General features: G+C 47.2%; 2 protein-coding genes across 8 annotated transcripts in view; both read right to left on the bottom strand.

Annotated features, from left to right (window-relative positions):
• Positions 1 to 13,193, bottom strand: part of usp25 (ubiquitin specific peptidase 25) — a 35,046-nt gene extending 21,853 nt beyond the window's left edge. Inside the window, exons 1-4 of one of the 7 annotated variants that reach the window (XM_029848892.1) lie at positions 12,644 to 13,193; positions 8,660 to 8,737; positions 6,462 to 6,618; positions 3,172 to 3,295 (exon numbers count right to left, since the gene is read on the bottom strand). In XM_029848892.1, coding sequence (XP_029704752.1) covers positions 3,172 to 3,295; positions 6,462 to 6,618; positions 8,660 to 8,737; positions 12,644 to 12,685 — 401 coding nt within the window. In that variant the 5' untranslated portion in view covers positions 12,686 to 13,193. Of the gene's footprint in view, positions 1 to 3,171; positions 3,296 to 6,461; positions 6,619 to 8,659; positions 8,738 to 9,510; positions 10,866 to 12,643 lie in introns of those variants that run through there. The other 6 variants (XM_029848893.1, XM_029848895.1, XM_029848894.1 and 3 more) reach the window with 6 other exon arrangements.
• Positions 13,194 to 16,588: 3,395 nt separating this feature from the next.
• Positions 16,589 to 22,916, bottom strand: part of nrip1b (nuclear receptor interacting protein 1b) — a 34,067-nt gene continuing 27,739 nt past the window's right edge. Inside the window, exon 2 of the mRNA XM_029848890.1 lies at positions 16,589 to 22,834. Within this exon, the coding sequence (XP_029704750.1) occupies positions 18,470 to 22,459 (3,990 nt within the window). The 5' untranslated portion in view covers positions 22,460 to 22,834 and the 3' untranslated portion in view covers positions 16,589 to 18,469. The remainder of the gene's footprint in view (positions 22,835 to 22,916) is intronic.

Below are 22,916 nucleotides of genomic sequence, written 5' to 3'. Positions count from 1 at the left end.
GCCTTCAGGGTAGGAACAGGTCTCTTGCTGTTGTTTGTGTCTAGGGGTCAAACGGCAGTACAGAGTACCCGGGCTTCTTGGAGTCCCTGGGAGGGGTACTTGATAGTGCTCCAACTGGGGACCCCATTGTTCTACTGGGGGACTCCATGTGGGCAATGACACGGTCCACGAGGAATCCTGTGGAAGGTGCCATGAGCATGGGTCTGTGGCCCTCCGCTAAGGGCCGTTCGGTCACTGTACCAGCAGAAGCTTGGTTCACATTGTCGGCAGAAAGTCAGATCTGTTTACGGTGCATTTTAGACATTTTAGGCTGTCCTGGCTGTCACCAGTTCTGTTCATAATCTTTATGGACAGAATTTCTCAGCGTAGCCAAGGGCCAGAGGGAGTCTAGTTTGGAAAGCACAGGATTTCATCTCTGCTTTTTGCAGATTATGCTGTCCTGATGGCTTCATAAAGCCAGGACCTCCAACATGTACCAAAGCGGTTTGCAGCAGAGTGCAAAGCAGCTGGGGAAAAATCAGTTCGGTTCTCAATCAGAAAAGGGTGGTTTGCCCTCTCCAGGTTGGTGGAGAAGTCCTGCCTCAAGCGGAGAAGTTCCAGAATCTCAGAGTCTTGTTAACAAATGAAGTAAAGATGAAGCGTGAGACAGACAGTCGGATTTGTGCAGCTTCTGCAGTTTTGCAGTCAGTGTACCGGGCTGTTGTGGTGAAGAATGAGCTTAATTGCAAGGCAAAGCTCTCGATTTACCTCTCTCGATTTAGTCTACACTCCTATTCTCATCTATATTCATGAACTTTGGATAGCGACCCAAAGGACAAGATCACAAATACAAGCAGCTGGAATCAGTTTCCTCTGCAGGATGGCTGAAAGCTATCTTAGAGATAGGGTGAGAAGCTCAGTCACTCGGAAGGAGCTCGGAGTGGAGCTGGGCATCTGTTTCGGATACCTCCTGGACACATCCCTAGGGAGGTACGTACGTAATTTTCAGGTTACGAAGCAACTTCTGGAACGAATTAAATTCGTAAGTAGAGGTCCCACTGTATTTGTATTTTTTCTTAATTTTTTTAAAAAATTTGGGTGGTGCGGCTTATAGTCAGGTATGCTCTACGTTGAATTTATGGTACCGTATTTTCACGACCATATGGCACACTGTATTAAAAGGCGCAGTCTCAGTTATGGGTATTTCTGTATTTAAAACATACACAAGGCGCACCGTATTATTAGGCGCATGCTGAAACATTAAAAAATGACAACGGAAGTAAAGCAGTGAGTATCGACACATTTATTGAACAAAATATTCATTTTCCCGCCACAAAACCATCAAAGTTCTCATCTTCTGTATCTGAATTAAACAGCTGCACTATTTCAATGCCCAACATCCCGAATTCCTCTTCTTTATCATCTGAATCAGACTCACCGACCGGTTCGGCTTCAGCGTTGATTTTGTGAAAGCTCTTACAATACATGAAGACGGTATCATAGCCCCTGCGTCTACAATCCACCCGCATGTGGTGGCATAACTTGCCCGCCGCTGCCTCATAGTCTTTGTGAAGGAGTGTTCGCCTTCCGTCATTCAGCGCTCTGTCCGTTTCCGTGGCAGCCGAGAACCACGGTGAACGACGACTTCTCGTGCCCCGTTGTGCGTATCGCCACCGTGCTGGTCCCTTTTTCTCCACTTTGTGGGTCAAAGGGATGTTAAAAGTCAGAGGGATCTCATCCATGTTGGTAATGTGGCTGGACGCGGTTATCTTGTCGCGGCAGTAGGTGTGGAAGATGGCCGCCCTCTCCTGGTTAGGGTTAGGGAAGGTGGCCGCCCTCTCCTGGTTAGGGTTAGGGTTAGGGAAGATGGCCACCTTCTCCTGGTTAGGGTTAGGGTTAGGGAAGATGGCCACCCTCTCCTGGTTAGGGTTAGGGAAGATGGCCACCCTCTCCTGGTTAGGGTTAGGGTTAGGAAGATGGCCATCCTCTCCTGGTTAGGGTTAGGGTTAGGAAGATGGCCACCCTCTCCTGGTTAGGGTTAGGGTTAGGAAGATGGCCACCCTCTCCTGGTTAGGGTTAGGGTTAGGAAGATGGCCACCCTCTCCTGGTTAGGGTTAGGAAGATGGCCACCCTCTCCTGGTTAGGGTTAGGGTTAGGGAAGATGGCCACCCTCTCCTGGTTAGGGATAGGGTTAGGGAAGATGGCCACCCTCTCCTGGTTAGGGATAGGGTTAGGGAAGATGGCCACCCTCTCCTGGTAATCCACTGGCAGCCGCTGCGCAACAGTTGCCCTTGCACGTATGGAGAGATGCCGCCTCCTCATAAAGCAAAAACACTGAGATTGCTCGATTGCCATTTTCAGCCGCATATTCGATGGCCTGCAATTTAAAGTAAGCCTCATTCATACACATCTCGCTTGACCGGCGCCATTTTAGGGGATCCTTGCGCGTAGGTGTGCCGCTAATCGATTGGCGGAGCGTTTACCGTAGTGCACCCACCAAAGGCGCACAGCAGATTTTGGAACTCAGTCCACACACAAGGCACTCCATAGTATAAGGCACGCCGTCGATTTTTGAGAAAATCTCAGTGTTTTAGGTGTGCCTTATAGTCGTGAAAATACGGTAAATATTAAATACAAGTTACCTAACAGTAGTGAAAACAGTGGTGCTATCTTCTGTGCCAGGATGTGGTTTGTGCAACTCTAGAGAAGGGACTTACCTTCTGTTCCAGCTGCATTGACACCGAAATGCTCAGGCAAACAAAGACATACAATTGCTCAATTTTGTTGGCTTTAAAAATCCAAAAACATTGAGTTCATTAGTTCCCAGGTAATCAGTCAAACTCGAAGAAACATTCCTTGTAATTCATTGAGGAGGATGGGTCCTACATTCCTTTCAAATAAAGTGACACACTAGGATGCTTCTTCTTTAAATATGCACTGCAATATATGTAAATATTATAGAGACTTAAAGAATTTGTTCAAAGGCCCCGTAAGCAGGAAACAAATCAATGAAATTCTATATACTTAAAAAAAAAGTCTCCATTAATGGGAATAGTACATATAATAAAGGTACAGATGATTTTACTTTCAAATTACTCCTGCAATCACTTAATATCACTTAAAATCATTGAAGGATGCCTAATGTTGCAGAGAAGCTGAACCACTGACTGTTAGTAATAGAACCAAGCCCACCTGCTGATGGCCTGTTCTTCATCAGTGATACCGGTCTCCCTATATGCACGATCTGACTCTGCCAAACTGAGAGCAATGGCCCGCTGCAAGTCATCTTTATCCTCGCCAGTCAAGTCAATAACATCTAGATAAAGAAAATCCATCAGAAACACAGGCGTGACCCCTATTTTCACATAACATTTTCAATATATCCATGATAACATGCAGTATTTACAGTGGGACAAAGAGTCTATGCACACTTAAAATGAGTAAGACGAGAGAAATCACATCACATTTTTTCCTCTTAATGTGGCCTAAAATGTGAACAATTCAAGTTAAAACCTGAAAGATTATTGGAGGAAAAAGAAAACCTAAAATAATGCAGTTACATAATCCGGCTCACTGTCATGTCATGTCATGCCTTTTGTTTGGGTTTTGTGTTCCTGATTCTCTCACTAGGGGCGTGGTACCATTGGTACCATTGGCTGGTGACTGTCACACCTGCAGCTGGTTACCAATCAACACTCTTAAAGCCGCTGATCATTTTGTCAGCTTTGTGGCAAACGTGGGGCAGTGGTATCTTCTCGTGTTTCGTCCTGTCAAGTAACCTTCCCCGTTTTTCTCACGTCTCTTCCTGGGTCACCACGCGCCCCTCTTTCAAAGGAACAATCTGCACTTCACGCACCTTTTCACCACGCAGTTATCCAAGTTACTTAAAGTCGTGTTAACGCTGTCAGCTGTTTGTCTGCTTACAGTCCTGCCTGAATCGCATCCTAACACTAACCCTCTCATAACTAGTCATGGGTGTGTTCAGAATTTACCAAATAGCATTCAAGCTAAGTTAAATACTAAACAGCCTGCAACTGTCATCATTTAAAGTGGTTCTGGACTAGCACCGTGTTCCTTGCCAATTTCTTAGATTTTCTTCCTGCCCCTGAGGCCCATTAATGTGGATTCAACCAGATGTCCTGAGTCAAAGTTTGGTTAAGGGAGTCCAGAACTCAGACATTAATGGATGCAGAAGGAAACATCCATATGGGGGACAAATGGCCCAACCAGTGGTGGACCAAGCTATCAGCAACTTGCAGCACAAAGAGGTTGTGGGAAGAGTGCAGGGCTGGGCTGGGCTAGGGAGAACCCATTCTGGGCTGGAGAAAACCCATTGAGATCTGGTTTAAAGGGAGCAGATGAAGGTCATGGCCTTTAAGCGGTCACATGGAAGGAACAAGACCACTACCTTATCAAGGCAGTGTCCTGGGGCAAGGAAGGTGCATCCAAGACCACACAGGCAGCACATTTTCCAGAGTGTAAAGTGGCACTGGCACCGGGAGAGGAGCTCAGGTGCAGAATGATGGCTAACAGCACTGCAAGTCCTCATCAGATGTTGCATTGTGGTCCATAGATCCCAAAAGGGTCTTCATTATCGAGCTCACCGTCCTCTGGGAGGAAGGACTACCAGTAGCACGAAAGCTCAAATGGACAACGTACTCTGACTCAGCTGCAGAATGTTTTTTTTTGTTTGTGTGGCCCCAGTAAAAAGACCTTTTTTTGGACCACAACCATCCATCTAGTGGAAGTAGGATGCAGAAGCTTTATGGGTAGTGCAGCAGTACAGCTTATTGGAGCAGCTGGATCAATGGGGGCAAACCTGCAGAAGGCCATCAAGAAGCTAACAGAAGAGGCAGAGAAAGCCCACTACTGGTGTTGACCACTGTAGAGGAATAGCAAAGAAAGAGATGCGACGGGCAATGATGCCATGCAGAGACAACAACACCTCTACAGTTTAACCCCCTCATCTGAGCCTGGTACAAATACCCAGATTCCTCCTAGCAGTGAAGAACACCATGTCCAAATGGTGGACTTCACCTTCACTGTCTACACAATTGTCACAAAAGCATCTGGTAAGGAAATTGGCACCTCTTGTCTGGAGGACTGGGGCCACACAAACAACCTCAATCTGAACCTCAGCTAAAGAAAGGAGGCCAATATAGAGTTGGATGAGTCGGCACAGTCATTCAGCACTAGTCAGCCACAATCCAGAAGACCAAGATCCCCTTAGTTCAAGGCCTTGTAGTTAAACAGGTCTTCCGGTATAATTATGTTAAGGGTTCTTGTAAACAGATCTCTGTCTTCAGTCATATTTGACAGTTTTTGGTGCATCCTGCCGCCCTCCTCAGAGGTATCACGTGGTGTTGCTATGACATGTTTGGTCAGCTGTGTTAAGCAGGGTTTGCAGTCTGCAGCCTGACTTCTTCCCACTGTATCCAAGGTGTGGTGTGTCCCCTCGTCCCAGATTCCAGTCTGGTGAGCACGTTTCTGGATCTTGATGGCCTCCCAGATGCAACAAAGCTGTTTGTTGCTTTCTATGTCTATGACTTTTGCATTATCCCGATCCATCAGGTGGTCCTTGCTCTTGTGGTGGTCAGAGATCGGGGCTTCAGCTGTTCTTGGCCCTCTTGTTGCTTGTTGGCTCGGCTGCATGGTTTATCAGCTGTTTCTTATTCTTTATTTTCTTTGGATCAAAAGCTCTTTCTGTTTCCTCTATGCATCTTTTGTTGCATGGCAAACATTGCATTTTTGGCCTTGCTGTATTCTGTCCTTGGGGTAAACGAGTAACTGCCGTAGTTTCATGTGTAGTTTGAGTGGAACACTGATTCAGAGGAGGTACTGATCGGTGTGTGTAGGTTTCTGGTCATTTTTTTAATTTTATGCTGCTGTTGTCCAGGTGTTTGATGTCCATATCCCAAAGAAATGGATTGTGCTGTCGGTTTCTTCTTCATGGGTGAATTTAATGTTGTCTGTTTCGTCAATTGTGTTGAGGTGGTTTGTCGTTTATGTCTTGATGAGATTACATAGATCCGTCTTCCACAGAGAGGCTGAAATGTGCTGGTGCTGTCTCAAGGGCCTTTCCTTCCATGAGGAACCTGCTCTTTATAGCCAAAACTCCTCCTTTTATCTGTCGATGGTTCTAATGTATTTGAAATAGGAAGATGTGGACACGAGTTTCAATCGATGTGTGATGTCATTGGCTATGAATGTGCCTATTCTCTGTGATGTTTTGTCTGTTTTTAGCTAGTTTTGCACAATGTGGATAACAGGTGAAATAAATACTTCCCCTTTTTGCGTTCTGATTTCTTTCAGTTGAACCGTTCACATCACAGGTCACATTAAAGGTGGCTACAGTTCTGACGGGATTTCTCTCTGCATTCATTTTTTAGGAGATGCACAGACATTTTAGATCTGTTGCTTTTGAAACTAATACTAATCACATGGAAATGAAGCATCTTCAACGCGTGCACCAGAAATGTTACCAAGCTGCTCACTCGTGTCTGCCTGACTGCCCACACTGATGTATCTGTCGCTGGTGACTTGGGATGTCTGGTAGTAGCTTGTTTTGTCTTGGTGGGACACCTGGGCATTCTTCTCAGTCAAAAATGCCACCGCTTCAGTCATGTCTCCATTGCTCACCTGCAGCAACAATGCAAAGTTCACGCAGGATAAAAGCTTCACACACAGACACTTTGCAACTGGAAGATCAAAGCTTGTTGTTATTTCAAGGCACATTCAATAGTATTTTTCAAGAGACTTGTTGTGATTCTTAGAACACCTGATCACATTTTAAAGAGTGTCACACCTGCACAAATTCTTTTACTATTGACATGAGTCAAGCACCAGGGGTTAGGATCATAAACGTCCTCCTACTCCTTTGTGAACATGTATACAACATGCAAAAAACACATATGGAATGATTTGTCTCTTCTTATTTATTATCATATTTCTCAAATTTACTTTATTATCTTTATTTGCACTAGCATGCTCAAAATAGAATCAATCTGAGCTCTCTTTGGCAGAGGCATCAGGCCTGAATGAACCTGCCCAGGTGATGGCATGTTTACAGGCATCTTTCAGAGAGGTATGGTAACGATGAAGCTTTACAAATGTCCAGATTCCTCTAAACAGACATTGGTTTATCTGAGAAGCTGCTGGATACTCTGAAAGGGAAAATGACCACAAAAGTCCACAAAACAGAAGGAGAATATAAGATAGGAAAGTGTTTATTTCCACAATTTTGAATGTCATTAAAGACGGTTGTTCACAGGAACAGTGTAGGTTACGTTAAGGTGGCAGGTCTGGAGTTATGATTCATTGTTTCACCGACCAACGCCACTCACACAAACTAGAGGACCAATAAGGCTAAAACACAATACAATGGCCTCGATGAGCAGAGACAGGTTGGGACAAGAACGGGCACAGAACTTGGTGAAAAGGAGCCCTGCCAACTGTTTAGCCTGGGGTGGATCCATCATGCTCTGGGGTAGGAACATCACCTCCAGAAGCACAACCTGGAGGTCTTGCCACGGCCCTACTATCCCTGACCTAACACCTTTGAAAAGCTCTGGATAGGCCTGAAAAGAGCAGAGACAGAATCTCTCATAACTCACTTTTTGGTAGAAACAACGGGGCAAATCCATCAGAAGACAACTGAAACACTCTAGGCTGATAAAAAAAATATATTTCATTCAACTCATCCTACCATTGTCTTATCCAGCTTCCTTCCACGGACACAACAAGCACTCTTTTGCCTCACCTTAGCTGGAAGTATCTAGTCATCTAGAGGCGCCTGTCTCAACCAAACTCACTGCAACACAAGCTGGGTGTGAACCAAACTCTCAACCACGGGGTGAAAACGGTCCCTCCTAGGGAGGAGGGAAGTAGAAGAACCACATCTGGATATCTCTTAAAAGCTGTGGTTATCCTGGTTGGGCCTTAAATCCACAAACAAGTGCCAAACAGAGAGAGGGGAAACAGAGAACAAAGGCAACAACGCTGTCATTCCATTCACACCGGGTACATATATATTAATAAAAGAGAGTTGTCCACCAGTGAGACCAAACAGTCACTGCACAGACATGTGGACCAACACAGGAGGGACAAGTCCTCATGAGGATTCAGCCTCCATCTACACCTAAAAGATGAGGGACACTCCTCTGAAGACAGCAATGTTCATGTTTGAGAAGAAAGATGGTCTGAAAGAGGAGTAATAGCAACACCTATGTTGAACACCTGTCCCTGGATCCTTTCCCAGGTAGATTCACAATCACTCCACATCACATGGGAGGGGGGCAGCGCTTCATCACGCAAATGACCACACACGCCGATGACCTACTGGGGATTCCCACTCGTCAGTTAGAACTGAAGAAGCCTCTTTTTAGCTCTGATGACAAGATCTTCCTCCAGCTGCACCAGTGAGGTGGCAGCATCACTCAGCCATCTCTCTGGGGTGTGCACGTGCACGTGCTCGTTTGGATGTGCTCAGAAAAGTGACCCTACATCAGACACTATCTGATACGTACGTATGGTTAACTTGGACATGGACAGAGGGTCAAACAAGGACAAAAATAAGGAACAGTTCTCTTCAATACTACATCATCACATTTTGATTTATTGATTTTAAAAAAATGTCAGATTAAACTCTAGAATTGGACCATCATGCATTTTTATAATGTACCTGTAGAGCCTCTTGAAGCAGGTGAACATCTGTGGTGCCTGTGATCTCTTTCAATTGGTTTAGTAGCGTCTGTTGGTGCTGTTACAGGGGATTCAAAACAGAATGGATACAGTTCAGATCAAAGAAGGTCCACTTATTCAGAAGTTCAAAGATAATATCAAAACAGCCCTGATTCTCAAATCTAGAAGCAAAAAATAACTCCAGAGCAGTAAAGGTTTCAGATGATTGGGTGTAAAGCTAAGGAAGCTGATTGTTGGTTCATACAGCATTTATTCCAGCCAGGCCCAACCCCCCCCGATGGCTAAACGGCCCAATGAGCAGGGTCGTGGTGACAACCAAGGAGGAAGGACGGTAAGAGAAGGAAGGCAGGTAATCAGTGATGGTGAAGATGTAGCACCAAAGCTGAGCACCTCAGGCAGGAAGTTGGAGCCAGTCTCGTCTCCTTAACTGCTTCATCCCTTTTGGACTCACGGGGAGGGTCCACAATGGTTGAAGGCAAGTTCCCCCCTGGGTGAGTAGCCAGTTCATCACAGGGCCCTATATGAGCTTTTGGGGGTTTGGTACCTTGCTCAAGGGTACCTCAGCAGAGTTCGGAAGGTGTTCTGGCACCTCCCGTATGACCAGAACAACTTCCGTGTTTTGTCTGCCCTGGAGCCGGAACTAAGAACCCTGAGCTCCTCAGGCCAGTTCCCAACGGACTGAACGACCACTGCCAAGCTACAGAGCCAAATAGATGCAGAGAAGGAGTGGGGACGCACACAACTTGAAGCAGACTATGTTCTTCATGTCCTTCATGTTTCATGAACTCCAGAACGTTTACCATGTGCTGTCCCACCCTCTGGTTTCCTCACCGTTGATCCGAATTCACTGCTTCTTCCAGCTCGGTCCCCTTTCTTCCAGAGTGCCAGTGTCTCAACAGCTTTGCTGTCCAGCCATCATCTTAAACATCTTTCTTCTTCCAAAATGTCCATGGCTCTGGACTGTGGTCCAGACGGTTCAGCCTGTATTGTCCACCACTTCCCTTATCTCTAAAATCCAGCGAGTTTACGGTTTTCCCTACAGTACAGTTAGGTGATTCTGGTTTGGATGACCAGCAAACACCACTACTAACTAACCAACCATATGATGGACAAAACCCCACATGCTGTAAATAACCCGTATATTAAACACAAGGAAAATTAAAGAGATTAAAGCTGGTAGCAGCATTGAGGGGCCCTTGGCACCCCCAAGCCTGTCGGGGAGGCTGGCATAAAACGTAGAACTGTCCCGACTGTGACACCCGTCACATGTCCCCTGGGACCTGTTTCCTGTTACCAGCAGGTGGCACCATGGCTGGAATTGTATATTGCTGTATTCATATATGTCTAGACAGAGACAATCATAAATGTTACTAAATTGACAATGTATGACTTACAACCACTTCCTCATTGTTTGGCTTCCTGTCAGATTTAGGATATACGTACGAGGGACTTTTTTGTAGGTTTTCAGCTGCTACACATGTGTACCACATTTCATACAGAAATCAGAATATTGAGGACAACCAAAATCCCATCTGACTCTGAATGAAGCTTCAAAATATGTGGGTCGGTCCTGGAGTCCCGGCGTCCCTCTCCACCGGGTCCTTGGCTGCCTCCTTCCTCTCTCTGCATACCAGCAGATTGAAAGGACAGCATCCCCAAAGACCTTTCACCTCCCCCTCCCTGTCCACCTGCCCCATTGGGACCTCCAGTCGGGGGAGAAGGAGCTCTCCAGAGTCCACCCCAGGAAAGCCCTGGACCCTCAGGGTGTGGGCCGGGCAGCGTACAGGGGTTGCTCAGCACCTCTTCCACACTTCCTCAATGAAACCTTTTTATCTTCAGCACAATATTGGTGCTCTTCTATCAAGGAGTGTGGCTGCTACGCGGCTCGCTTCAACATGGTGCCAAGTCCTGGTTGTTATTCCAATAAGGTCCTTCGAGACGTGGATGGGCGTCTTCAGAAGAAGAACCTCCATCAGTGGGATGTGACACAATTGATACAACGCTGTTGCGTCAGTACGACTGTTGAGCCCCGTCAGACTCTTAACAGAGAACTCAGGATGCAACAAATTCCTGATCAGAGTCCAGACGATTCACAATGTCCAAAAGTCAAAGTTCAGCAAACCTCAAACAAAAATGCACATATTTAAGCACAAATTTGCAACACGTAGAAACAACGTTGTAGCCAATAATTTAAAGTGAAGCAAGCGCAGACAGCGTGGAGTTGCCACTGGTGGCTAACTAGCCAGCTAGGAGACAGCAGGCAACTTCTGGAATCCCCTTGTTCTTTCAAAGCGAGTTTCACATCAATGGAGGAAGAGATGCAACACACGAAAACACGGCTAGCATAAATGCATTAGATGACGCAGCCGCCCAGGTTATTGGTTATAGGGGATGTGACGATCCACATGCTTAGGTAATGGAGCAAGAACTGTGAGAGGATCAAATCTGAGCTGAAGGTGTAACATGAGCACACGGTTCTAATCTTAGTATCATCTCAACGATATCGGCAAAACCGATGAAAACAGTAGCAGCGGAAAAAAGACGCCTGTCATTTATTAGTTTCATTAATTACCCTATTTTCCGGACTATAAGTCGCACTTTTTTTCACAGTTGGTCAGGGGGTGCGACTCATACTCCGGAGCGACTTATATGTTAAATAAATACATTATTACAGAATTTCACATGTTCGTTATTTTCACACTGCCAACCACAAGAGGGCGCTCTAGACGTGTGTACCTGAGGAACGAGTTCCTTTAGCGACGCAGAAGAAGAAGCAGTGCTTCGTCTATGGAGTTAGACTGTTTGTTGTAGATTGTTTGGTAAACTTGCTCGGATGTTCTTTATGCTGTAGTTGTCTGATTAACTGTTAATATGTTACGTTAACAAAACAGACACGTACTCAGTTCATTGCAGGTCATGTAGCTGAATTTGTTACGTTAGCATACCGTAACCCTATTGCTAACCCTATTGCTAATCCTAAATTGCCTTTCAAGATGAAATGTATATTCTTGGTCTCGGATTTTATCAAATAAATTTTCCCCCAAAATGCGACTTATAGTCCAGTGCGACTTATACATCTATTTTTCTTCTTTATTATGCATTTTTTAGCTAGTGCGACTTAAACTCCGGAGCAACATATAGTCCAGAAAATATGGTACTGTGTATTTTGGCTTTCAGAAAAATTCAGGCGATCAATTCCAACCTCCAGAAGCCAATCAGCTCTGCAACCTCCCAGGAACTGCTGTCCTACCAGTCAAAGCTGAGCAGCTACCAACGTTTGTCTCTTCAGATTGTAAAAAAAACACACATTCTTTTATTCTTTCTTTTAAAAACCCAAGACAAAAACCCTCCCCTTCAGCCACATTAGCTATTGCCAAGCCTGCGCGTGCTCATTCCAATTCTATGTGACTTTATTCGCTTCAGTTTCATTTTTTGGTCTTTTCAAACTACTTTGAACTACTGTAGTTCCTTGAAGACAACAGTATAGTGAAAATACAGCATTTTATTTCACTACATTTTGTAGCTGTGTGTTTTGCTGCAGATATAAGTTTTTTAAATAATTGATCTCATATTTATGGTTTAACTCGCAGATATTAAATTGTTAAACGACAGAAACGAACTCCCATGAAAACAAATCACAACCAGTCGGTCAATTACCAGCGGAGTTTGTCAGGAAACTGTAATTGTTGGATGTTGACGACAGCTATTACATGGTTATAACGCTACGCAGGAAAGCTGCATTTAGCATCTTACGAGATCTGGGGGTGTCACGTGATTTCCCCACTAACTTAAGCTAACAGCTGGCGTTATGCTAGCGCGGCATCACCGTGGGGCCTCGCGCTCGCCCATTCTGAATGATCTCCATCGTTCTCGGGCGAAAGGCAACAGAAACGGTCGGTGTTGAGCCGCTAACGCGCACACGCACAGGCGCGCACGGGCTGGCCGCGCATTCCTCTGAGCTTACCTTCTGAGCATGTTGCTGGAGGACATTTTGTTCCACGGTCATGGTGGGTTCGGGGACAGACTCGCGTCTGCGTAAGTAAGGAGTAATAACCGTGTGACGGGCGGACGGAGCGAAGCTAGCGCGGCGCTACCACCGCTGCTGTCTCATCGGCGCCATCGCGGCTGCCATCTTGATGGCGTAATCTAGTGCAGCATGAAAACATTCCTGTCTGGAGCGGTCCGGGATCGATTAGTCCGGTCTGATCAGCTGAACGGCACAAGCGGAGGGCGGGAAGCGCGCGGCCAGGCTCAGCTCCGCTCGCGCGACAGTAAGGTGCTCGCCGCACTGCCAGAAATCTTTTAAAGGTGTTTGTGCTTCTTAGGTTCAAGGGTTTCATTTGTGATTGCCACCATTAAATCAATTGTACTCATAGCTTGTGCACCTTGTTTGTTTTTTTTTGTCAAACTTGCTCTCACTCTACATTTTAATGTTGGTTTGTTACCCTCTATCATGTCTACTTCCTGCTTTTTTAGCCATTTAGTATCAGATGACAACAATAGTGGAGAATAGAGAGTGCTGCAGTAGCAGTTAGTGGCCGATCGTAAAGTCATCAGCACAGAGAGAATCGATTTGATTCGATTTAGAATCAGTTCTGCACTTTCGCTCAGTCACCAGCAGGTGGCAACACTCCGCCTCGGAGAGGAAGAATGATTCGCCCTTTAAAGGAATTCATTAATGACGGAGAACATTAGACATTATATTAGTGGTCTCGGCTCACCCTGATTTGGGTTTCATGAACCAATGACCAGTTATTTAATGGTCCTAAAACAGGTTGTGTGTCAAAGTTGACGCACGCAGGTACTGGACATTCAAAAATGTGCATGGAGCAGTTAAAATCCTACTTTGCAGTGGATCCAGTTAGATCCAGATCAGGGATCCAGTCAAATACCCTCCAACTTAAGTTCGAACGTAAAGTTGTAAAAATTCTACATAGTAGAATATAGCCCAAACAACTCGCTGTAGGACACCAATGTCAACGGAGGCACAAGTTATGATGGAACAATATGTTCTTATCCCAGCCTGTGGTGCAAGAGACGGGGTGACCCTGAATGAGGGCCAGCCGGGGCAAATGTGCACTGGAAGTGTTTGGTTTCAAACTGAATGTAAAAGCAGTTCATGTAATTCATGATTTATATCCTCATTTACCAGAAACCACTTGTGACTCTCGTGGAGCCTTTGTAGAGCGGTGGAGCGTCAACCAGCATTGACCACCATACTGCTCTTCTGCCAAGAACAAGTCATTGTTATTATGGGGGATACTAAGCAGTTCAATCCATGATTTATAAAGCGTCCAGCAGAACCACTGTCATTTGGAAAGACCCTCGTGTTGGTGGCCAGCTGGGGAAGAGGAGGAGGAGCGGGAAGGCGAGAAGAGAAACAGGCACTGGAAAATAAAATAAAAAACGCAAACACATAATCAGGTTATGCTCTTAGTAGTTTCCCTTGGACCTAAGGAAACTGGAAGATACTTGGAAGACATCGTGGTGGGAGGGGCTCCCATAGAAGGAAGCATCAGCACAGAGAGTGATGGATTTAATCAAAAAGGACCAGTCAAACAAGGAAAAAGCTGCCTAGACTGAGATCCTATGGGAATATTAGTGGAAGAGCGCCAAACTTTCCGACCTGCTATGATGGGCCAAGGTTTGGTGGCGATCACTGGGAGTGGCAGGACTCTTGAATCCAGTTTGAAGGGAAGGAGACCAAGCCAAAGGTTGACTGATGATGAGCTGCAGATGAGACATGATGAGCGGGAAAGGTGGGGGATAAACCAGCCGGCAGCTTCACACATGCATCTAGCATTCACCAGACACAGCAATTCCCAGTTAGAACAGAATCTTCCCAACAAGACTTCACAGTGGCCTCCATCCCATTGCAAAGTGCATTGGGATAGAGGCCACTGTCTGCCCGTTGATGTAAAGGGGAAGAGGAGGCCCACAAAGTGGCCTTCTGCAAGCCAGCCATGGTTAAGCTTCTGTCCAGACTGTCATGAAGAGGCCCCACAAAGTGTCCTGGGGTCCCAACATCCTCAAGTCCCACCGGCATTTGCCTTTACCACTCCAGCAGGACCGTTCGGTGACGGTTTGTGGACACCGCCTTGGGAGGCTGCACAGACCATCATCACCATCACCATGCAGTAGACCGTGGGGGCCATCTGGTGGTTGCAGTGTGTGAGAGTACATGAGACATGTGGGACACATGATTCTATCGACCATAAATCCCCAGACCTGAGTCCAGGGAACCTCTGTGACGTGGATGTGTAGCAACCGGCTGTGTTGCATCATCATCAGGCCGTTCCTTGATTTTCTTTTATTTTCAACAATTATTTGCATAAATTCATTTGGGGTTTGTTTTCAATCTGGAAGCTCAAAATTATATTAATCTTCCTGCTCATACAACCAGGGAGGGAACAGAAGGGATTTACTTCAGTGCCTTCATTGGTGAGCCAGAACTCCTCTACAAAGACCCAAGAAGGCTCATGTAACGTATTTTCAGAGTTATTCAACATTCTTTAAGCAGACATACAAAAGAGCACCTGTTCACTACTGTACCGTCCTCTCAATGTATTTAACATTCCAATATTGAATGTGAAACTTCATGAAGAAATAAGAATAGAAACTTCGGAAGTTCTTTATAGGCCACCAACGAGTGGGGGGTTTTGGAAGCAAGAGTGGAGATGGTCACTCACCTCCAGACCTGGAATATGGGAGGGTTTAATGCAGACCCCCACACATCAAAGCAGTAGCAATGCAAACCCTCACCAATGGCTCCCCACCAGGATGTCTGTCGAGTTCCTTCCTGTACATTCTACACACAACCCTCCCCCCCAAAGCAATAGCTCAAGGATCTTCATCATGAAGTTCATGAACAGCACGGCGGTCGAGCTCATCACAGAGGAGACGAGTCAGCCCACAAGGCTGAGTTGAAGGAAGTCATCATGGTTCAGCAAGAACAACCTGGTGCTCAACACCAAAAGAAAACCAAACAAGCCAAATCCCAAAGGCCACCATGGCTCCTCTGTGCTCTGCTCCGCAGTTTTCCAGACATCAATGGCAGTTTTCTTCCCAACATTATGTGTGCTACATTGGAAAACACCAACTTGATCCTTTCCTTTGGTGTATTAGGAGAGAGGTGTTCGGTGAGTCTAGGGCCGAATCGCTCCAGGACATTTGATCTTTGTACCATCAGGTTGGGATAAGAGCCGGAACGTGTCAAGTTCAGTGACCTCAGGTTTTTGCTGCTCTGTAGATGAAGTGTTCCCACGCCACACTGACCTTCTCAGTTCTCTGGCCTCTTCCTTCTTTCCTTCAGAGTCCCATTGGTTGCTTTGCCAATCCCAGGATGGATGATGAAACATTCTTCATATCTGAGGAGGATACGGGAGGAAGCATGTCCAGGTGTTCTATTGTAGCTTCCTCAGTGATGCGGGTATTCTTGTCCTAACAGGGAGGGGGCCCCCCTGGAAGGGTCACCAGCTCATCGCAGGGCCCTATGTGAGCATTAGTGGGTTCAGTACCTTGCTCAAGGGCACCTCAGTAGTGCTCTGAAGGTGTTGTGGCACCTTCCCCTACGACCATGTTCTGTCTGCTGGGGCTGGAACCGACAACCCTCTGCTTCGTAGCCCAATTCCCAACAGGCTACAGAGCTAGCAGCACCCAGTTGTGCGCTATAGCAGTTTTGGGCGGTAACTGCTGGATTTGCACCTGCTGCCTTGCACAGGACTTCCACATCTCCAACTATAATCACTTTTTACACTAGTGGTACGTCACTAACCCACCGCCCAACGCTGATGGACGAAGGTCGAGCATCAGGAGAAGAGCCGAAGAGTGGACTGCAGGAACCGGAGGTCAAAGGTCAAGCACACACCATTGTCTCAGGTTGTCATCAGGAAATGAAAATGCTAATTGATGACCTTTTGAAGATTTTATTCACACAATGACATGTTGACGTGGTTGCTTCTCCTTCCCGCGTGTGTCAGGAAACCAAAGGGATGTGAACTCAAGCGATATGTGATCAGAAATGTCTGCAGATACACTTCAAACACAGTCTGGGCTCAAACATACTGCACGACTGACTCCCGATTTAAGTAAGCTCTTATTTAGAAGGACAAAAACGTTAACAATTATTCATATTTATTCATTTTGCTACAAATGTATTCCCTAGATGGACAATACAGATGAATAATTGTACACGACTCCCTTCAGCCCTGAGGTCCTTCCCAGAGCTGGTAACCAAAATGATCAATCACATATATTCTCACACGTTTTCAGCATCTCCTCTAACAGTCTTGTAGTTATTCTCGGACCAAGAGCCTCTCCGTGGTTTAAAAAAGAAAGGAAAAGTCAGCCCATTAGGTATACACAGGTAGTTTCCATGCAAATACATGCGACAGGCAGCAGTTAGGAGAGTCCGATTATTATACATGACACAGTGGATAGATTATCATTTACCATATACAGATACATGCAGAACCATCCCAAAACAGAAGCAAACATTAGGCATCATGACCCAAGGATTTCTATATACACCGGAGGGAGGGATATATTCATATTTACACATCAGAGCGTTAAAAACTAGGGTAATAGATTTTTTTAAACATTACAAAATAGTCATCTTTCATACTGAAAGTACTATTTACATAAATATATTTGACAATTGTGAAAATTGATTAAGCCTCAAATGGGACATTTTTCCTTCAACATATTAAAAGTGGGGATGATAAAAAAGAAAGCTACAGCTACAGGGTGAAATGAGGGCAGTAAAATCCAGCGGAGGAGCCGAGCAGGCGTCGGTGATCAATAGTGATCTTTAGTGATCATTAGTAATCAATAGTGAGCAGGCGGCCCGCTCACGTGCGCCTCGTGCTCGTATCTGCCATGCGAGTCTTTTCCATTAAGAGAAGGCAAAAGAAGGGAAACACACAAAGAAAAAATGATGAGGAAAACCAACACAACTACACAAACCAGCAAAATGTTAATAGATCAGAATACTTACAATTATATTACATGCAATTAAATAATTTAGTCAGGACATGAACTGAAGACATAAAGCCATGTGCTTTACACTCCGATGTGTGTGTACATGGAAAAGTGTTCTTCTTTACACACTATTGAGATTATTAACACCTGTCAAACAGCCACACACCATGCATCACCACACGGTTTACACACACACACACACACACACACGAGCCATCAGCAACATCTGGAAACACACTCCATCAGCTGACACCCTCAAATATCGCCCTGAAATCTTCACGCAAATAATGTCAAACCAAATCAAAGTGGGATTCCCTTTGGTGCAGCCGCATCATTTCCTGCTGATGTCATCCGCTCCGCGTGGGCGGGGGGGGCGTCCATCCATCAGGCCGGGACTCCACCAGTGGATCTCCAAACTGCCAACTCTCTCGGAGAATTAGCTTCAACTGATTGGATTTCTTTGTGGGTGGAGTCAAACGCTGATATTTAGGGAGAATCGTTCTACTCTGTGATTGGCTGACAGCACAGGGGACAAGCTATTGCAACAGGTGTTCGTTTTACAGAGGAATGTGGCGTAGAAATGAACTTCCAGGACATTGAGGGTTGACTGCGTGGCAACCACTGATGAGAAGGTCAACTGTTGGTCACTTATCCAGCTGTGCTGAACGTCACACACGTAGGGGCCGATTTCGCCGATTAAAAATGAGATATTGGGGGAAATGAGTTCATATTTCTGCAAAAAAGCTCGTTTTTGCCTTAAAAATGGTCAACTGATTGAACGGAAAGACTTGTCCTGACCAAACGGAGATGATTAACTCAGACCGCGACTCTCCTGGCTGTGCTTTACATGAAGGGTCTGTGAATTGAGACTGTGGTCGTAGTGACGCCCCTCGCTCACCGACTCCTCCTTTATCCTGCTTTCAGGATGAGTTCCCTTGGCTTCCCTCACCTTCTTCCTCAGCTGAATGCTGCCCTTTTGCAACATGTAATACAGGATGGGGTTGGAGCGCGACAACTGCGGCGAGTCCAGACTGGAGTCGCCCTTCTCGTCGTTCTCCTGACTAGTCCATCTGTCCACGCTCCTGGGCTCCTGCTTGATGAGCGTGTCAGGTTCTTGTTTTTGGTTCAGCTGAAGGGTGCCGACGGAGCCGTCACCTGTGGTGGGACTGAGCAGCGGCTCCAGATGAAGTCCTGAGTTGTGGGACCCTGGTGGATGGCGACTGCGCAGGTGAGGTAACGTTTGCTGATAGGAAGGCTGGCTGAAGTGGCGATCGGTGGCCGTGCTGTTGGCCTGCAGAAGAGAGGGGCCGTGCGTGTGGTGGGACTGCTGGGACAGCTCCTTCAGACAGTTGTCAGAGAGCAGCAGCTGTTTCAGCACATTGAAGCCCTGACTCTCTCTGTTAAGGGGGTCACTGAAGCCCTGACTCCCTCGGTTGAGGGGGTCACTGAAGCCCTGACTCTCTCTGTTAAGGGGGTCACTGAAGCCCTGACTCCCTCGGTTGAGGGGGTGACTGAAGCCCTGACTCTCTCGGTTGAGGGGGTCACTGAAGCCCTGACTCCCTCGGTTGAGGGGGTGACTGAAGCCCTGACTCCCTCGGTTGAGGGGGTCACTGAAGCCCTGACTCTCTCGGTTGAGGGGGTCACTGAAGCCCTGACTCCCTCGGTTGAGGGGGTCACTGAAGCCCTGACTCTCTCTGTTAAGGGGGTCACTGAAGCCCTGACTCCCTCGGCTGAGGGGGTCACTGAAGCCCTGACTCTCTCTGTTAAGGGGGTCACTGAAGCCCTGACTCCCTCGGCTGAGGGGGTCACTGAAGCCCTGACTCTCTCTGTTAAGGGGGTCACTGAAGCCCCGACTCCCTCGGTTGAGGGTGTCACTGAAGCCCTGACTCTCTCGGTTGAGGGGGTCACTGTGTGGCTTTCTGACTGACGTCTCTTGTTCCGTCTTAAACTCTTCCCGAATAGAAGAGTAGAAATTGGTTTTGTTTTCACCATCAACTGCTTTTGAAGGGTGCATGTGATCTGAAATGTCTGTCTGACGATAGCAGAGACGGCGTTTCTTGGGACTGGGGACATGGTACTGTTCCTCCCTAAGGAGCCTGGCCTGGGAGGGCGCCTCACAAGGGGGGGCGCTGCTGGAATAGTACGCAGCACTCTGCTGTTTAAGCAACTGGCTCAGGAGGCCATATTTTGCTGTGGTATCTGTAGATTGGGGTTCTTTTTTAACCTTGGGACAAAAGTCCGGGGCAGAGTTAGTCTTCTCATGAGCACTGCTTTCTTTTCTACCACCAGAATCTTCATACATCATTGAAGACTCTTCGTTCTCCTGTGTAACCTCCGTTTTGAACTTCATACCAAACGGGGGCTCGATGGAGCTGCTTCGCCCTATGGAAGGACCCTCACTCTTTTCGTAGCACCCATCCGAAGTATCTATGCTTCTCCCACTGCTGCTGATCCTACTTTTCTGAGAGGTGGTCGAAGTGCCCGAGGCCGATCCCAAAAGGAGCTGCAGCACGGTGCGCTTCTCCAGTAGATTCTCAATCTGGGATGGAAGGAAGTCCTCTTTGAGACTTGGCGTGCCACAACTTGAAGGCCTGTCAGAGAGAGGAGTGGTGCAGGTGCTATGGATTGTTGCACAGGGGCTTTCCAAAAGGTTGAGGGGCCTCCTAGAATCCAGGTCCTGAACCAGCCCTTTGCTGGAAAGGATGGGTGGGGAAGCGGATGAAGACTGAGCCAGGTTCTGTAGCATCTTACTGGCACTGAAGGCGGGCTGTGCAGCCCTCTCTGGAGATATGGGCTTTGATTTACACAGATCCAGCGGGCTGGACTGTACATGAGGGGAGAGGTAAGAGAACGATGGCAGAGCAGCGTTGCTGGGGTAACTAAATGAATATAACGCATGAGCTGGAGCTGCTGCTTTATCCAGTGGACTTTTGATCCTGGTCTCTTTTGAGGGTATTAATCCATTTGATTGATTTTGGATGTTTGCAGCCTTAGAGCTGCTGAACTGTAAATCCTGGTCATCCGTGGTTCTATTAACCATGTCAGTATTTCTGCGCTCAAGTAAGAGCTGCATTAGTGTGACCTTAGGGGGCGACTTTAAATCCCTTCTCATCTCAGTCTCCTTGTCCTTCAGAACCTTTGGTGCTGAAGGCTCCGGCTTCCACTTATTTATCAATGATTCTGTGAGTTTGTCCAGGGAAGATGTATTTATAGACGAGGAAGAGGACGATATCATAGTGGCGACAGAAGAAAATGAATTTGAGCATGGCGAGAGCGTTTCAGTAGTCTTTCCAACAGTTGAGGAAGATAAAGTAAGTGGGGAGGAGGAGATCACTGTAGCGGATGAAGACAGGGACACGGTGGAAGGGGGAGGACTCCCTTTTAGACCGGGGTCTGGTGCACCGGCACGGCGTCTGACAGAGAGGTCCATCGGAGAGCAGCTAGAGTGGGAACTCTCTCCATCACTGTTATCCTTGGCTAAGCTCCTGTCCCGCTGGGAACACTCGCTGTCTGACGTAACCGAAGACGAGCAGCTGTGTGGAAAAATGCCGTAGTTGTCCTCCAAGTGACCATTCTTGGTCAGGTGCCTTTGGCTGTTTTGATTGTTGAGTAGTAGCAGCAACAGACTGCTGCAGGTCTGAGGGGGCCGGGTTGGACGTGCATCAAAGCCGCGCTTCTCCCTGGACGGATTGTTGTGATTGTGGTTCGGGCCAGGCAGGGGGTTGGACGACGAGCTCTGGCTGTGGCCACACAGCAAAGGGGGACTCGAGGTACCGCGCAGGACTTTTTGTGTAGCTGTTGTGGTTGCTGTTTCCGTTGCCAGTCCGGTTTGGCTTGTGATGGGGCTCAGGGTCCTTCCATCACTAAGTGGCCTTTTGTCCTGGCCATGTTGCTGGTTTGCGATGGCAGCGAGTCTTTCACTAGCACATCTTCCTGAAAACTGGGCTTTAAGGGCATGAACTTTGGAATACTGCTGGAAATGGGCTTCACTGGACAGCAACAGAGCCAACTGACTGCAAGCTACACTGGGCTTCGGGGATGCTGTTGGACTTGAGCGTATCTTCACCATATTCGCCACCGCCTTCAGACGTTCTGCACAGGACACAGACTCTGCAGCGGCTGATGCAGAAGGAGGTGTCGAGCTGTTCACTGACTTGGGAGATTCTGGGGGTCTATCCTGACTGTGGCCCCGAGGGCTGTAAGGTGTGCTGCTGTGATTGTTGTGTTTGCTTTTCCTCATGAGGCCCTTCAGGTGGCCTGCGGCTGATTTGTAAAGTTGAAGTGATTCCTTGTCGGCACCTGGTGCCTTCGAGAGGGACGTGCACTCACTGGAAGGTGGAGTCGACTGCTGAGACATGGCCACACTCTGAAGCCGTGAGCTAAACGACTGAAGTAGCGACGCCAGCAGGGTGCTCTCCCCAGCATTACGAGAAGCCTCCAGTGATCCATTTTGTAAAGTCTCCCTTTGCCCGTTCAGATCCACTGCAGCTGAATTCATTGGCTGGCTCAGCGACTCATTCCAGGCTCCAGACTGAAGTAAGCGGGCCTTCTTTAGATGCTGGGAGGAACCGAGCGTGGGGCCGTTGGTGCCTGCCTTTGGAGCTGTAAGTTCATGGCTATGATGTTGGAAGACCACCCTAACCTTGTCACTCTGCTCCTGGTTGCAGTGAACACCCTCTGACCTTCCACTCGCTGTGGCTCCAGGCCCAACCTCCACTGGGTGCATTAGTAAACCTTCCAGATAAGTTAGAACAGCTGAATCCTTGTGTGTCTCAGGACTAGGATCCTCCCCATGAGTCATGTTCAATACTCAGATCCTCTTGTGTGGTTTAGCACTGCTACTGGGAAACCAATGTCCACTTTGTCATGTGGTTGGCAGTGGCAAAGACCAATTACCAGAAAAGAGAGCAGGCAAAAGCCCCACTGCAGAAAGCCTCGGCAGGATGTGATGCCGCTCTGGGCACCCCTAATCACCACTGTGGTGAAACAAACATGGTTGGGGATAACTGAGCCAGGCTGGACCCGCTGGCATTGTGAAACCCTTTTAAACTCCGGTGGATCCCACACGTGTTCTTTCAGGACTGGTCTTAGTTCCTAGGCTCAGTCGTAATTTTGGAGGTCCGTTTGGAGGACTCCCTGTACTCTCCAGGCTGCTTTGAAGACCTCACCTGGGGACCTGTAGCAAGGGATGGGGGGGTAAATGATGAAGGAGAAAATGGAGGAAAGAGAAAGGGTTAGAAGTTGGGAATGGCCCAGTA

The sequence above is a fragment of the Takifugu rubripes genome, chromosome 15, assembly GCF_901000725.2.
Source record: "Takifugu rubripes chromosome 15, fTakRub1.2, whole genome shotgun sequence".
Classification (NCBI taxonomy): domain Eukaryota; kingdom Metazoa; phylum Chordata; class Actinopteri; order Tetraodontiformes; family Tetraodontidae; genus Takifugu; species Takifugu rubripes.
Note: the sequence above shows the minus strand (reverse complement) of the source record. Positions and strands in the feature narration are given on the sequence as shown.